Source organism: Sardina pilchardus, chromosome 3 (genome assembly GCF_963854185.1).
Source record: "Sardina pilchardus chromosome 3, fSarPil1.1, whole genome shotgun sequence".
Taxonomy (NCBI): domain Eukaryota; kingdom Metazoa; phylum Chordata; class Actinopteri; order Clupeiformes; family Clupeidae; genus Sardina; species Sardina pilchardus.
The window spans coordinates 28,272,648-28,286,867 of NC_084996.1; the positions used below are offsets into that span (position 1 = coordinate 28,272,648).

At 43.6% G+C, this 14,220-nt stretch overlaps 1 protein-coding gene across 2 annotated transcripts; it reads right to left on the reverse strand.

Annotated features, from left to right (window-relative positions):
- Positions 1-34: 34 nt before the first annotated feature.
- fbxl16 (F-box and leucine-rich repeat protein 16) lies at positions 35-13,171 on the reverse strand. Of its 2 annotated transcripts, XM_062532668.1 has the most exons (7): positions 13,079-13,171; positions 10,741-11,407; positions 6,066-6,308; positions 5,057-5,322; positions 3,431-3,515; positions 1,856-1,919; positions 35-712 (listed from the first exon to the last, which is right to left on the reverse strand). In XM_062532668.1, the coding sequence occupies exons 2-7, from the start codon at positions 11,398-11,400 to the stop codon at positions 564-566; spliced, it is 1,467 nt and encodes a 488-aa protein (XP_062388652.1). In that variant the 5' UTR covers positions 11,401-11,407; positions 13,079-13,171; the 3' UTR covers positions 35-563. The 2 variants fall into 2 exon arrangements, with proteins under 2 accessions (XP_062388652.1, XP_062388653.1); XM_062532669.1 differs by lacking the exon at positions 13,079-13,171 and having other exon boundaries at positions 10,741-11,431.
- Positions 13,172-14,220: the final 1,049 nt, after the last annotated feature.

The following is a 14,220-nucleotide window of genomic DNA, read 5'->3' on the forward strand; positions in this document are numbered from 1 at the left end:
CTGCTGGCTTTAAGAGAAAAAAAGAAAAAAAAAAAACACCGGATGGTGGAACACCAAAGTTAGGACTCAAGAGTTCCATGGAGTTCACATGTGTGTGTTATTGTTGTTGGCGTTTCGTGTTATTTCAGCTGACGTTAATGTGTTTTTGAGTGTACAATGCCTGTGTGAGCACGTAACGCCTGTTGTGTCTATCCAGTGGTCGAAAATGAAAATCTAGACTCAGGAACGAATTGTCACATGTTCTATACACACACATATCATCCCTTTTGCGCATGTCTGTTGAGGCCATTGCTTTTTCCCCGCTCCTTGTCTCGTCTCGTCTCGTCTCTGTCGCCGTCTCGTCATTTCTCTGCGCACGCTTCCATCCGTCAACGCAAGACCCTTGCTTATTTTTCGCATTCCCTTTTTTTTATGTTGTTCACTGCCCCCTAGGGTCCTGGATGAAGTTCAGTTTAAGTCGTCTTGTCGTTTTTTTAAATTTTCTTTCAAACTGAAGGAGAGAAGGAGTTTGGTGATGTGGTGGTGTGCTGCCTCTACCGGCGCTCTCCGCTGCCCCCCGGTGGCTACTCGATGACCATGCAGCGGGGCAGGTGCTGGGAGTAGTACTTGAAGAGCTCGGCCGTGGCCCCCGGACAGTTGGTCAGCTCCAGCTCCTCCAGGTCCTGCAGCTGGATCAGGCCTGAGAGGCCGTTGGTGGTCAGCAGGGGGCAGCCTAAGTCAGGAGAAGGAAGGAAGCAGCAGAGGGGAGACGGGTGGCTGAGTGGGTGAGCGGATACAACAGGAACACTCTGGCACTGTCTCTAAATATAGCCCACACACTCAGAGCAATGTTAAACACAAAATCAGATAGAATACAAGCAAGAACAATAGACATTTAGAGAGCAATACAGTAATTTCCTTTGTTTTAGCCACATTGTATGTTTATAAGCCATATTAACTGCCCCCATTATTAACCTCATAGCTGCAGAAATTTAGCAAAATCAGTGCATAAGCCGCGGCTAATAGTCAGGCAATTACGGTACCATAGCCAAGAGGAATACTGTATGTCGCTAATAGACATAGTATGTATTCACTGTGTTTTGAAAAGCTTGGTTGGAGGGAGGATCACACTCATTGAAAAAATTGAAATTAAATCATCACCATCTTGTCATAAAAAAACTAACAATCTAACCACTGAGAATGCATTAAAAAAACACCAAAAGCACTGCTGCAGGACTTCAAGTGAAGAAATAATTTGTGTCTGATGTTATCAGAATGTTTGAAGTTGTGTGCTCCATTTCAAGCAATCAATATACTTTTAAATCTTAAATCATCCAGTGGATTCCCTTTTGCAGTACAGTATTGATTAAAACCACAGTCTATGATTACAGCAGTTTAGCCATATTCTATTCAGACGTGTACCTGTTCAGTGATGCTGAAATGTTCTACACAGAGATTGTTATGAATAACCGATTCATTTCATAAACTTCAACATCAAGGTTTATACTGCTTGAAAATTACTGTAATCAGCAGTGACAACCGATAATTTGTCAAGGTCTTTATCAAGTTCTTAAATAAGTTCAAATAATGATGTTTACATCTACGGACATGACTGATTCTAACACAGTATCTTTCAGAGATAGACCACAACAATACTCAACATGCCATCTAAAGCATCTTTGACTCGTAGAAAACGCTGGCAACTCTATTCCTCGGGCTATTCAACTGTGGTCAGCCAAGCCCCTGATATCTCTATCAAATTAAACCAGAGCAGCTAACAAACGCTCTGTTACGCAAAACGTCTCAATAAGAGTGTGGTAGCCGAATCTGCTGCGGGTCTGACAGAGGACGAGTTATGAGTAGATGACTGGCATACCGGCTAGGGAGAGCAGCCTCAGGCTTCTCATACCGAAGAGATGCTGTAAGCCAAAGTCCTGAACCTGCAGACAAAGGGGACAGACAGACAAACAGAGAAGCATTAGGCAGACCAAGACCAAATTGAAAAGGCTAGAGCAGGGGTGGGCATTTTTTTTATGAAAGATGCATTTAAATTGTGTATTGTATCAAACTAATTTGTTTTTTATTGGGTTGAAGAAAATGGCTTCATGTTGTGTGTCCAAATAGGTGTGTATTTTGTAGATTAAAAATGCTGGAAAATATTTTTGGTAAAACCAATATGCTTGGTGATGTGATGACATCACAAAAGTGCAAAACAATAAATGTAGCCACTGACTGGTGCTTAACTGATTAGCCTACACTTGTTGTGATTAGAATATTAAGATTCATGAGAAGTTCTGTGCAAACTTTATTCATCAGTTTCTTGACAACTTTAATCATCCAATCAAAACACATGGGACTGGTTATGTGGTTTGTGGTTGCCCTGCAACATTGCTCAAAATGTTGCCCCATGCATCACCTAAAGCAACACGATGAAAGCTCATGTTTATCCTCTGTGGCATCAATATAACACCATTTAGCACTTCCTGTACATGGTACACAGTTCATTAAAAACAAACTAAAAGGGTCATGATCCTTACTGATCAAAGGCATCACGCAGTGCAATATCTAACAATATGGGCATTGACAATGTCAAGAAGATTCAAGAGGGTGATCCACATGATGAATAACTTGTAGGTTGCTCACATACACAATACACTCCCTAGTAGCAACCTCAAGTTTCTTGAGAACTTGAATGATCCAATTGGAACGCATGGAACCGGTTGTGTGGTTGCCCTGCAACATTGCTCAATCTGGGCATGCACTGATGATGCCAGAGACTTGTCACCACTTTGTACCACTTGACAAGTTCAGTTGGGAGGTTAACAACAGGCATAAACTATCTCCAGAGAGCTACTGTATATACTGACGATTCTTGCAAGATGCCTTTGAGTTGACTGTTCTTGAAGTAGCATGGCTGGTTTTCTCGTTAGCGACTCGCTACAGCTATGCTGTATGGCTATGCTGCATGGCTATGCTAGGCGAACGATTTGCCTATTACAAGTTCATCTACCATCAAATTGGCTTTGTACAGGTTATATTAAGGTGACAATATTGCATAGTGCACCTTTAATCAACAGAGTCAGTGCACTGATGAAGGAATAGATTAATATACAGACATGAAAGGTTTGCAAAGTGATTTTATGCTCCCTTTAAAGAGTCAAAATACAAAAAATATAGTATTTTAGCTTGATGCATGGCGTGGCTACTGTATTTTGTACTTCATTCTGATACACTTAAATCAAGGTACAATATTTTATATTTTATTTTAGAATATATTTTGATGTATTTCTGCCCATCCCTGGGCTAGACTCACATGTGTGTATATATGCAGTATAGAGACGGACAGACAGGTATAATTTGAGGGTGAAAGAGTAAAACTTTGAAAGACAGAATGAGATGTGGATGATATAGTCATCCAATAGTTTAGAGGGAGATTAAGGTTTTAGTGTACCTGACAGCACCAACGCAGGTAGAGACTCCGCAGAGAAGACATGGTGGACAGGTAGCCTAATCCAGTGTCAGTGATCCGCACACACCTAAGTATGGAAAATACACACACACACACACACAGAGAGAGAGAGAGAGAGTCACACACACACACACACAGACACACCAAATTAAGAAATGACTATAACATGTTACAGCATTTTTCAGGTCTCTTCTTGTGTGAAGAGAGTACAACAGCTGTACCCAGCTTGTACTTTTACGACTGCTGGGACACACAGTTCCTATCAATAGCACCTTCAACTCCAGCATTGCTTTCAATAAATCCTGTCTTTGGTCCACAGTCTTCTACACAATTTTATTCAACAGTGTAGTGCAGAAATGTTAATCTGAATATATGCTGGCTTCTAAGCTCCGATATGTAGTTAAACATCAACGCCCTTGTACACAGGGAAGTACTGTAGGTTTAACGTATGTCTGAGGTAAATATAAGCTTAAACCAATACATCTCTATTTGCTAAGGTTTTGTTGGCTTGTATAACTCTTTCCTATAAAAATCTGCAATGGCTAAAGGACAAAGGGTCAAATAGCTGTTGATGTTTTCGTTAATTTAAGCTTCTGTGTCTCTGTGTCACTTTTCAAGAACCTTATTATTTCTCTGTCTGTGTTGTTGAAGTCTTGATTCCCCTTCTTCAACATTCTTCTCACACTTACTGTACATTTAGTATCATGAAAACGATTCAGACTTAGAAAGGGGCCTTGACTGGGTTTACAGAGAAAGACATCTGAACTTAATTTCCATATGAACACATTTGGTCTTCACTTTCTTACATATTCATCAACTGGGACATGACGATTAATCCACAGTATATGTAAAATTCTCGGTATGGCTCTACATAAATTACATGAATGTAGCATCAAGCTAATCCCATTAGCAACAGTGTCGACGACTAAAGTATGTATATCACAGAAGCTTTTCAGGTAGATGATGAGCAACTGGCTGTCTTTCTATCAAAGGAGCGCAACACTGCCACATAGACCTGATGCAACCTATAGTTTCTCACAACAGCACGGGTGTGGTGCGTGCTTTTCACAGCAAGCCACGCGAGAACCACGGATGCTTCTCCTCTCTCCAAATATACTGTACTTGTTTCCCTCCTACGCTGACTCCCTGGTTCCCGCCATCCCACTCACTGAACCAGAAAATGCTCCTCCAGCTTGTACAGTCTTCTTTTCAAGATTTAAAAAGACACAAACCCACAAAAAGATAAAGTAGGAGTTCTGGTGGAAGAGGCACACTGATTGACTCTTTGACTATTCCTCTCCTTCACCTTTCTCCCATTCTTTCCCTCTCTCCGACAACTCTTTTCTCCTTCACTATCATCCTTTTCTCAAGATATTGTGAAAGATAGCACCAGTAGATCATGGAGCAGCTGCTGGCTTCAAGGAAAACAGCACCAGATGGTGGAACACTAAAGTTAGAATTGAGTCCACTGAGTTCACAAGCGTGTGTGTCTTGCTTTGGATAAAAAGCTTCTGCTAGGTAAACGTAAATATTACTGGAGTTGGCTTTTCTGATCATTTCGGCTAATGTTATTAATGTTTTCGTAAAGTAAGGTCATATCCCGCTCACCGGTCGAGCACGAGCTCCTCCAGCTTGTGCAGGTCGCAGGCGATGTACTCGAGCGCCATGTCGGTGATGCGCGGACACCAGCTCAGGTCCAAGCTGCGCAGCTTGCGCAGGTTCTCCGCCACCAGCTCCACGCCGTCGTCCGTGATCTTGGAGCAGCCGGACAGGCTCAGTGCGGTCAGATTTGGCAGGCTGTGCACCATGTTGACTACGCCGTGGTTGGTGATCTCCCAGCAGGAGTGCAGTCGCAGCGTGTGGGTGGTATAGCCCTGGGGAGCATAGACCAGACAGGGTGGTGTGAATGGGCCAGAATAGGCTACAATAGGCTAGCAGCTAGAATAGAATAGAATAGAATACTTTCTTGATCCCGTGAGGGAAATTCAGTTCTCTGCATTTAACCCAATTTAACCGAATTAGTGAACACACAGTGAGGTAAATCACACAACCCAGAGCAGTGAGCTGCCTGCCCAACCAGCGGCGCTCGGGGAGCAGTGAGGGGTTAGGTGCCTTGCTCAAGGGCACTTCAGCCGTGGACTGGTTGGGGATCGAACCGGCAACCCTCAGGTTACAAGCCTGAAGCCCTAACAAGTAGGCCACGGCTGCCCCCAGCTAGCAGTTAGAATAGGCTAGCAAACTAGTAGCTTGCTCCCCACAGGGAATAGGAATTGTTACATTGATGACAATGCCATGCCACAATATGATATTAAAGGGATTCTTTACATTTTACAATCAAGAGCATTTGTGATACATTTCTGATGTGAGGTAAGAGTCTTAAGAACTTGGGGAAGAAACACTACCAGAGTAGGCTTATGTAAGTAAAATGTTAAAGTAAATATTGCAATACCTGACACCACTATATCAATATCCAGGAGGAGTAAAAATGTGTAACGTTTATCTAGATATCATATTTTTTGATTAAAGGTAGATTGGGATCAGGTTGTTGACATTTGATCTAAACAGCCATTCAAATTACAACCCTCCCTTCCATGCTCCCAATTAGCTGGGACTGTACCTGCTTGGCGGTGAAGTAGGCCATGGCCGTGTCCGTGACGTGGTAGGCCTGCAGGCTCAACTCGGACAGGTTGGGCAGCAGCTGGGAGATGGCGGCGATGGCGTCGTCTGCCACATTGATGCAGTCGCTGACGCTGAGCGAGGTGAGCCGTGCGTTCAGGCTCGACCACAGGCCCGCCTCGGTGAAGTCATTACAGCCCGACAGCTCCAGGTGCATCAGGCCCTGCATCTGTTCCAGCATCACCTGCGGACAACCACACAAGTCTCATAACCTCTCGAACATACAGTTCAGTACAGTATATCCAACTGCACAGTGCTATCAAAGTGTAAATATTCACCCAAACACATATCTAATCATATATAATATATCTAATCTAAAATGTATTTGTATAGTCATATTCATATACCGGCAGAATTTGTTACCCTGCCAAATTTACGCTGATGACGTGTTTACACATGCACCACAATGTGGGCAGCTCACATGCAAAAGATGAACCACTATGGAGGAAGGTGGAGTTCAAACCCTGGGCTTGGAAGATGTCGATATCAATGTCTGCACATCTCAAGAGCGAAATGTGACTCATCTGACACATGTGATATTGTATCTCAGTGTATCAAAGAATACCATGCAGTATTGTGCTACAGTCTCTGGTGGCCATCCCGAGTATGAAATGACTGGGAGTTGGTTTAGTGATTAAAAAACAAGGGGCCCCAAATATAGTCCTGCGTCTGTGTCCCGTGCAAGCGGCACATAACGAGAATTGCATCATAAACACGGTACAGTATGTGGGGATTTCATGTGCCTCCCAACATATGTGACCATGTTTCAATGACACATGTCTTCAACGTGCGGAGGAGTATTCCGTAAAGATTCCGTATCATTCTTCAACCTGAGACTTGACACTCATCTGAATAACATTATGGCCCCTATCTTGCACCCACGCAAGGTCTTACACCCATCCAGGGGCGGATTGTTTTTTTTTACTTTTATTAAATCTTAAATTGTCCAGAGGTAATTAGCAACATAAGATGTGGTCTGGCGCACGACCCCAAAGTCACTATGTTTACACCCTCTACAAATTCGTATGCCACTGCATATGCAGCACAGCTGAAGATGCACTGTCACAAGATGTAAGCAGCAACTCCTCTGCTGGATAAATATCCTTAGGATTTTTATCTAGTCATTCGAATATTATTGCTGTAAGTGTTGCTTTTTTCAGGCTGATGGCAACCTTGTCAGTCAATAGTGAAAGTAATTCACTGTGTAGAATCGTTTTGTCGTTGACTATGAGACCACGGTGAAGTCAGTTTCACTTTTGCCTTTGAGTTCAAATAACAGACGAGTGCAGATGTGTGTAGGCTATACTCTGCTAGTCACTAACAGGTGTTAGTAAAGCAGGGTTTGGTGCAAGCCGATTCCTTCAAATACTCCGCTGACTATCGAAATATGGATGCACTGTTGCTCTGCTTGCTGTTAAAGTGACAGATGCCATTCTCATTCCTTTAGAATAGAAGAATAGAATATATACTTTTTTGATCCCGTGAGGGAAATTCAGTTCTCTGCATTTAACTCAATTTAACCGAATTAGTGAACACACGGCACACAGTGAACACACAGTGAGGTGAATCACACAACCCAGAGCAGTGAGCTGCCTGCCCAACCAGCGGCGCTCGGGGAGCAGTGAGGGGTTAGGTGCCTTGCTCAAGGGCACTTCAGCCGTGGTGGACTGGTCGGGGATCGAACCGGCAACCCTCCGGTTACAAGTCCGATGCGCTAACCAGTACACCACGGCTGCCCCAATGGATGATTTAATGGATGATATGCCCAAAGCACAGCCATGACTGATTAAGAAACATAAGAACAACCTTTTTGCGCCACACGCCCAATGTATGATCACATAATCAAAGTCTTCAAATGAGTGAATATGGACTGGCCACGCCTTTAATGTGTATAAACTTTACGCCTCTGACTATCCGTTTCTGATCGTTAAGATAGATCCCTGTATTTTGACAACTTGTACCTACCTAAAGCCAGTAATACTACCAGTGCTAAGTATCTGGATACAAAAACAATACTCTCTATTCACAAGATCAATTACTTAGGACCACACAAGACACGGTTCTGAGATTGTATAAGACTTCACAATTCAACTACAACTCCCCACACACATAGGCTATAATGCACAGAGGGCAAATGCTCAACTCTGTATTCATCTCCTCTTCTTCTCTTCTCAAGGCATACTCAATCTCCACCTCAAATGTCAACCATAACTCTAACCCTACCCATTCCTCTTTAAGCCCTTAATATCTAGCTTCCAAAACTACTCTCCTGTCTCAAGCTGTCATCCACGGTAGCACAGCACCATGGGGCTCATTTGCTGAGGCATTGCGTAACCTCGGAGAAATCACGATGCATGCCAGCAGTTCTACTTCTGAGGTTTTTAACCCACACTTTCTCAACCTGGGTAAGATACATTTAAGATCAGGTACCAACCACTTCACATATCCTGTTAGCAAGCTACAGGAAGTGTCTGGACATTCAACAGACAAAATGCATTTGATCATAATTTCCATCATGTGTGTTTATTTTCATTTCATACATAGCAGGCAGACACACACTAATGTCTGTCTGGTATTTATCCAGCTCTTTGGGGTGAAGCAGACCTCACTGGTATTCGGCAGAGAAGCACATCTTATTCTACTTCCTCATTAAGCATCTTGCCAAGAGATATCTAAGAGTGTGAGGCTCCCAAGGTTGATTACACAACCATGTCTAATTACATAAAAGAACTTGATCTGAAGTCTGCCGTGGCGGGGGGATTTTTCACGGCGATCCTGAACACCGCATATCCTGGCCGTTGCTAAAATGTGAACAGGCTGGGAGACAGAACGCGGAATTTCATCACGGCCTCCCAGGAATTCTGATTCTGACCTACATCACGTGATCGACTGAGACTGCCAATCACACAAGGTCACAAGATACCACGAACCCCGGTTAACAAGACTGAAAAAGGGTCATCCATTTCTTTTTCCAAGGTTCAATCACTTAGCAACAGCAAGCCATTAAGGTTCATTTAGTTCAGGGTTGTAACACTTCCTGATTGTGGGACCAGTTGGCACGGCTCCGTGCTGTTTGGCCCACAGACAGTGACCAACAACAGGGACACTCGGACAACAGGGCAGGCTAACTGCATAAATAAGCAGGGATGGCCTAGCCTCGTGAAACACACTGGCGGCATCGGCCTGTGGTCACAGCTGAAAACAAACATTCCGGAAAACAAACAGCTCTTGTAACCAACTGGGGTGACATTCAACAACCACTGCTCTGTCAGTCTCTCTCTCGCTGGTAGTCTTCCTCTGCTGACATGAGTCACGTGGACTGTACTCGACCCACCAAGGAGGGACACTGTCCCCATAAAATCCACAGAGCTGAGCACTTCTGTGTATCTTGAACATGAAACACACACACACACATGCAAACACACACACACACACACACACACACACACACACACACACACACACACACACTCATCATCTCTTAACAATTCCAGCATTCTCCATGGCAACACAAGCCCTTTCCTAGAATAGCTATTGCACAGAGGCATGTACGCACGCTCTTCTGACAGTGACAGATTTTCTTTTTTTTTCATGTTTGCTACAAATTAGACTATAACAAAGTGAAGGCTGTACACTGCAGAATTACCAATATTGTACAAACGTATTAGTTAGTAGCCTACTAAAAGAGTAAAATGCATTTGTTTTATTTTCCTTTCTGAATCACAGATGTAACCAAGGCCAAGGATAAGACATACTCAACTCTGTTACTCTGTAATTACATAAGTAAAAAATGCGTAAACACAAGAGAAAAACACACTCTTGATTCGTTTGAGACTCTTGACACGTTTTTTGTCTGAGAAGTACATATTTAGCAGAAGATAGCAGCATAAAATACTGAGACAGTGAATCGTGGCCTTAAAAAGACAGTGGACATGCTTAGTCATGTCATATGTGTGATTTTCATGTTTGCCATTGTGGCTATTTGACTATATCGTTCCTGAGTGTTCAATATTAGCAAATAGCAATGTATTCATAGATCACGATCGAGCTCATGAGTTCAGAGATCATTGAGTACAAAATGCAAGTGGATCTGTGCTGAGTGGTCTATCTATTTATATTCAGACACACTCACTTAATGTTTGCCAAACACACATTTTCAGTGTGACAGAGTAATACTCTAAGAGGTTTCAGCAATGTTTTGAAGGGCCCTTCCAGCCATTTTGGTGTCATTCCAAGGGCACTTTTCCAGGGCCCCACCATACACTGTTGGGCTACTGACAATCACATGCGCAATGGAACGAGGGTGAGGACATGAAAATGAGGCTATTGAAATGAGAACATTCTGGATGTCAAGCACACAAGAACACAATGGAGAACATTCCTGTATTTGTAATGTATATGCAGCAGGTACAAAGGCATTAAACTGTCTCCGGATCTGAGTGGGACATGGAAGTCAGGAGAACTATCATATTATAGGAACTAAGTGGTTTGATTTTACTGTACTTCATTAAAAGGCATCAGCATTTCTGAGGGTAGATATCATCTATGTACTGTATGCTCCAAATGAATGAATGAAACACAAACAAATCCTTGTGATATATGAATGTGGTGGTTACCTCGAGCCCTGCATCCGTGATGGTTGACCTCTTCAGGCTGACAGACTTAACGCCTTTCTTCGACAGGGGATAGTTGTCGATGAACTCGCAAATGTCCAAGTCGGAGACTCCCACCAAACAAAAGGACTGGAAGCCCCGCAGCGCAAACGCCTGCAAACTGACAAACTCCTTCTCCCCGCTGGGCAGGAGCGTGTACAGTTCCTTGGCGTGCAGGATGGGCGTCACGCCCTCCCAGAACTTGGGCTGGTAGAGCACTTTCCGCCACGTCTTGCACACCTGGGCCAGGATGCACTTCTCGGTCGTGGTGAAGTACCACAGCAACCGGTTGAGCACCTTCTCGTCCAGCACCAATTGCCGCTCCATCAGGGGCTTCAGGGGGAACTGCCGCAGCGGCGGCTTCATGGCCGTCAGGGGGCTAGTGTCCAGGTCTGGCCCCAGCAGCGAGGCCGCCGTGGGCAGGGGCTCCAGGTGGTAGGGCAGGCTGGGTGGAGGCAGGATGGTGGGTACCGAGGAGGACTGGCACAGGCGGTTCTTGGCAGCGGGAGTCCCTTTGGTGATACTGGCAGAGCCTAGGCCATTGGGCTGGGGGGGCAGCTTGACCATGCCGTTCCGCGTTACGCAAGGAGACTTGAGGTCAGTGGGAGAGGACATGTTCAGCATTGGGAGCCTGTCGGTGGAAGGACACACACACACACACACACACCAGGTCAAGTCACAGTACCAGAGTATCCATAATGACAAGCAATAAACTGCAGTTTTCTTAAAACAAACAAACTATGAGGACCAATCACACAGCAATCAGGTTGCAAGTGTATAACTTGCTTGTATTCAAAAGGGTACTGTTGAATATGCCATCCTTAGCTATAAAGAATCAGTCTAATGTCTGAAATGTATCTAATTAAAAATAGCTTCAAGACAACACATTTTGAAACTTCTAAAATGCTTATTGGACTATAATGTCTCCACCTTACAGACACACAATTCAGGCTATGTGTGAGGCTACAGTCTCTGTTTGTGTAAAACTCAATAACGTTGACAAAAATAAAAATAATAATTAAATAAAAGTAAGACGATAAAAAAGACCCTTTGTTTGGTGTCACTGTAGTGTGCCGGTGGATCTATTAAAAATGCATATGCAATTATGTAACAGTCTGTTTAAGGGCTAGCCATTTAAAGGGCACAGTTTTTGGACCAAAAGAACATGCTGGGTGCTGCAAATAGGTTGGATCTGTCCACAATTATGGCACTCTCACCAATGCATCAAAACCAAGTATTGAGAGCTCACATTTAATTGATCCTAAAACCAATGTACCAAGATGTGTAGTCCTGCAGACAATGCATTTTTCGTTTTTGTTCATAGGCATCACTTCCCGACTATCCCTTACTGCCTGTACACTGGATCTAATGATAGCCAAAGATAGGATAAGCAAGCGAAATTACATAATAGCGCTACAGTGGCACTGGTCTGGATAAAAAAAACATTTTCGTAGTTGCAAAAAAATGCTGAATTAAGGTTAAGAAATAACTCAATCGTTCGAAATCGGATCCATCCATTGTGTTCTGCATTATACAATGTCTATTCAAATGCATCCCGTGAAACAGAGCCAGTAGCCTACGAACAACATCGACAATGCTGAGAGCATCACATATTTTAAAATGAATTCAGCTTTTCGAGGGAGAGAAAGCACCGCGTCCAGCAAAGCGCTGGGTATTGTTACAAAAATAGATACAGTGTAGCCTCATAAACTGCCACCTTGCGTGTCTAAAGGGATACTCTGATGCGCGTTAGGCTACAACCGAATCATCAGTGATGCTTCTTTCAAAATAACTAATAATCATGAAATAAATGTATAGCAAATAAGTCGATGGGTTACTGAATCGAAAATGTCAAGCAGCCGCAGGCTGTAGCCCAACAATAACCGATAGATGAATGGCAGATCTTCGAACCAGCACAACAGAGATGGTGTATCCGCATAGCACCTTACCTTTAACCGAACCCAACGCTTGTCGTGTAGGCTAAATGTGGCTGATGCTCTATTCGCTCGATATCACCATTTTATCTGCATCCACAAAGGTCGACTGTATGATTTCGGGAGGCTATAAACGCCGTTGTGTTGATAGCACAAGCTACTGAAACGGTCGTCTGGGCTAGCCTATAGATACAGTAGCACAGTTTATTGAGAAAACGGCATAGCCAAGGCTACTGTAACCGCGGACAAAACCGATGCTTAGGCTAGATATCAATTTGTTATCATAAAAGGAAAATACCCTAAACATAGAACGATATGACATCACCGAAACGCATAGCCCATCAGCACTATGCACTCATTTCGCTTACTTTCATTCATGTGTAGGCTAGGCGATGGTGTTGGGGTCTGCCTGTTTTGGGGTGCACCTATACGCCTGAAATTGGGCGTCGAGCGTAGAACCCACCACAACAACCCACAGAACTGAATTGACACTGGTTATCCAGACACGTCGTCATGTTTTCAGACAGATGTTCAATTCCTGGTATCCACAGTGCTGTATTCCCACTAATACAGCAGCACTCCATATTTGGGCTTCCGTCTTTGCCTACGTCCAATGACAATTCTCTCACACGTGTTTTTTTTCCTCCTCTGTGATCTCTCTTGTTCCCTATCTGTAGTCTTACAGAAATAACATCCGAGTCAAACGAGCGGAAAAAAACATTGCTGTAAAATTCACTGGTCAATGGAGATATCATATTTCAGCTAAGACATGTGTATGCCCCAGCACGCATTCTCAAAACGCCTAGGCTATTGTTTTTTAACAACATGCAGTAGCCAAAAATACCAGAGACGTGAGATGCCGCCCTGTGTGAACTGATAATATGAAGATATTCTGGTTCTTTGCCATTTATGTCTGCTAAAACCTCTCGAGTCTAACATAGGCTGAAAGAACATTGCATTCTATTACCAAACAGGTGATTGTTGTGTTTAACCCTGAGGCCTATCAGTGAGCTAAGCATTCAACGCCTACTAAATTGAAGACTGACAGTTTTGGTACAGTGATATTTCCAGTAATATAGTCATAGTCAGTTATGACATTGCCTGGGTTACTGCCAGGTCCACCTTAAAAAGTCTGTGCAGGTGTGCGTGCTCTGCGCACCAAAGACACTGCTGGAAAATGTCAATGAGAGCTCTCTCTCTTTCTCTCTCTCTCTCCCTCAGCCTCAATTTCCTGAATAAGCCCTCCAGAGAGTCTATCACCACCAAACAAAACACTGCAAGCAAAGCAAGGACACTCTTCACATAAAAAGCGGTAAATGCAGCATGTTAGATTTTCTATTAGGTGAACACAAGCAGGCAACGATTTATGGTCTTTTGGGCCCATACACCATCAACTTCAAGATTAGGTTTAAGATAACATTTGGGTTAGGGTTAAGATAAGGTTTGGGTTAGGTGCCTTGAAGTTGATGGTGAGGGCCAAAAAGACCATCAAGGGGCAAAGCGAGTGCAC

Bases quoted from the DNA above. Each gene is read 5' to 3' on its own strand.
- fbxl16 (XM_062532668.1), bottom strand. From the start codon at position 11,400: ATGCTGAACATGTCCTCTCCCACTGACCTCAAGTCTCCTTGCGTAACG. The intron at 3,516-5,056 runs GTGAGCGGGATA...TTCCATACTTAG, and splicing joins GAGGAGCTCGTGCTCGACCG to GTGTGTGCGGATCACTGACA. The intron at 1,920-3,430 runs GTACACTAAAAC...CTTTGTCTGCAG, and splicing joins ACCTGCGTTGGTGCTGTCAG to GTTCAGGACTTTGGCTTACA.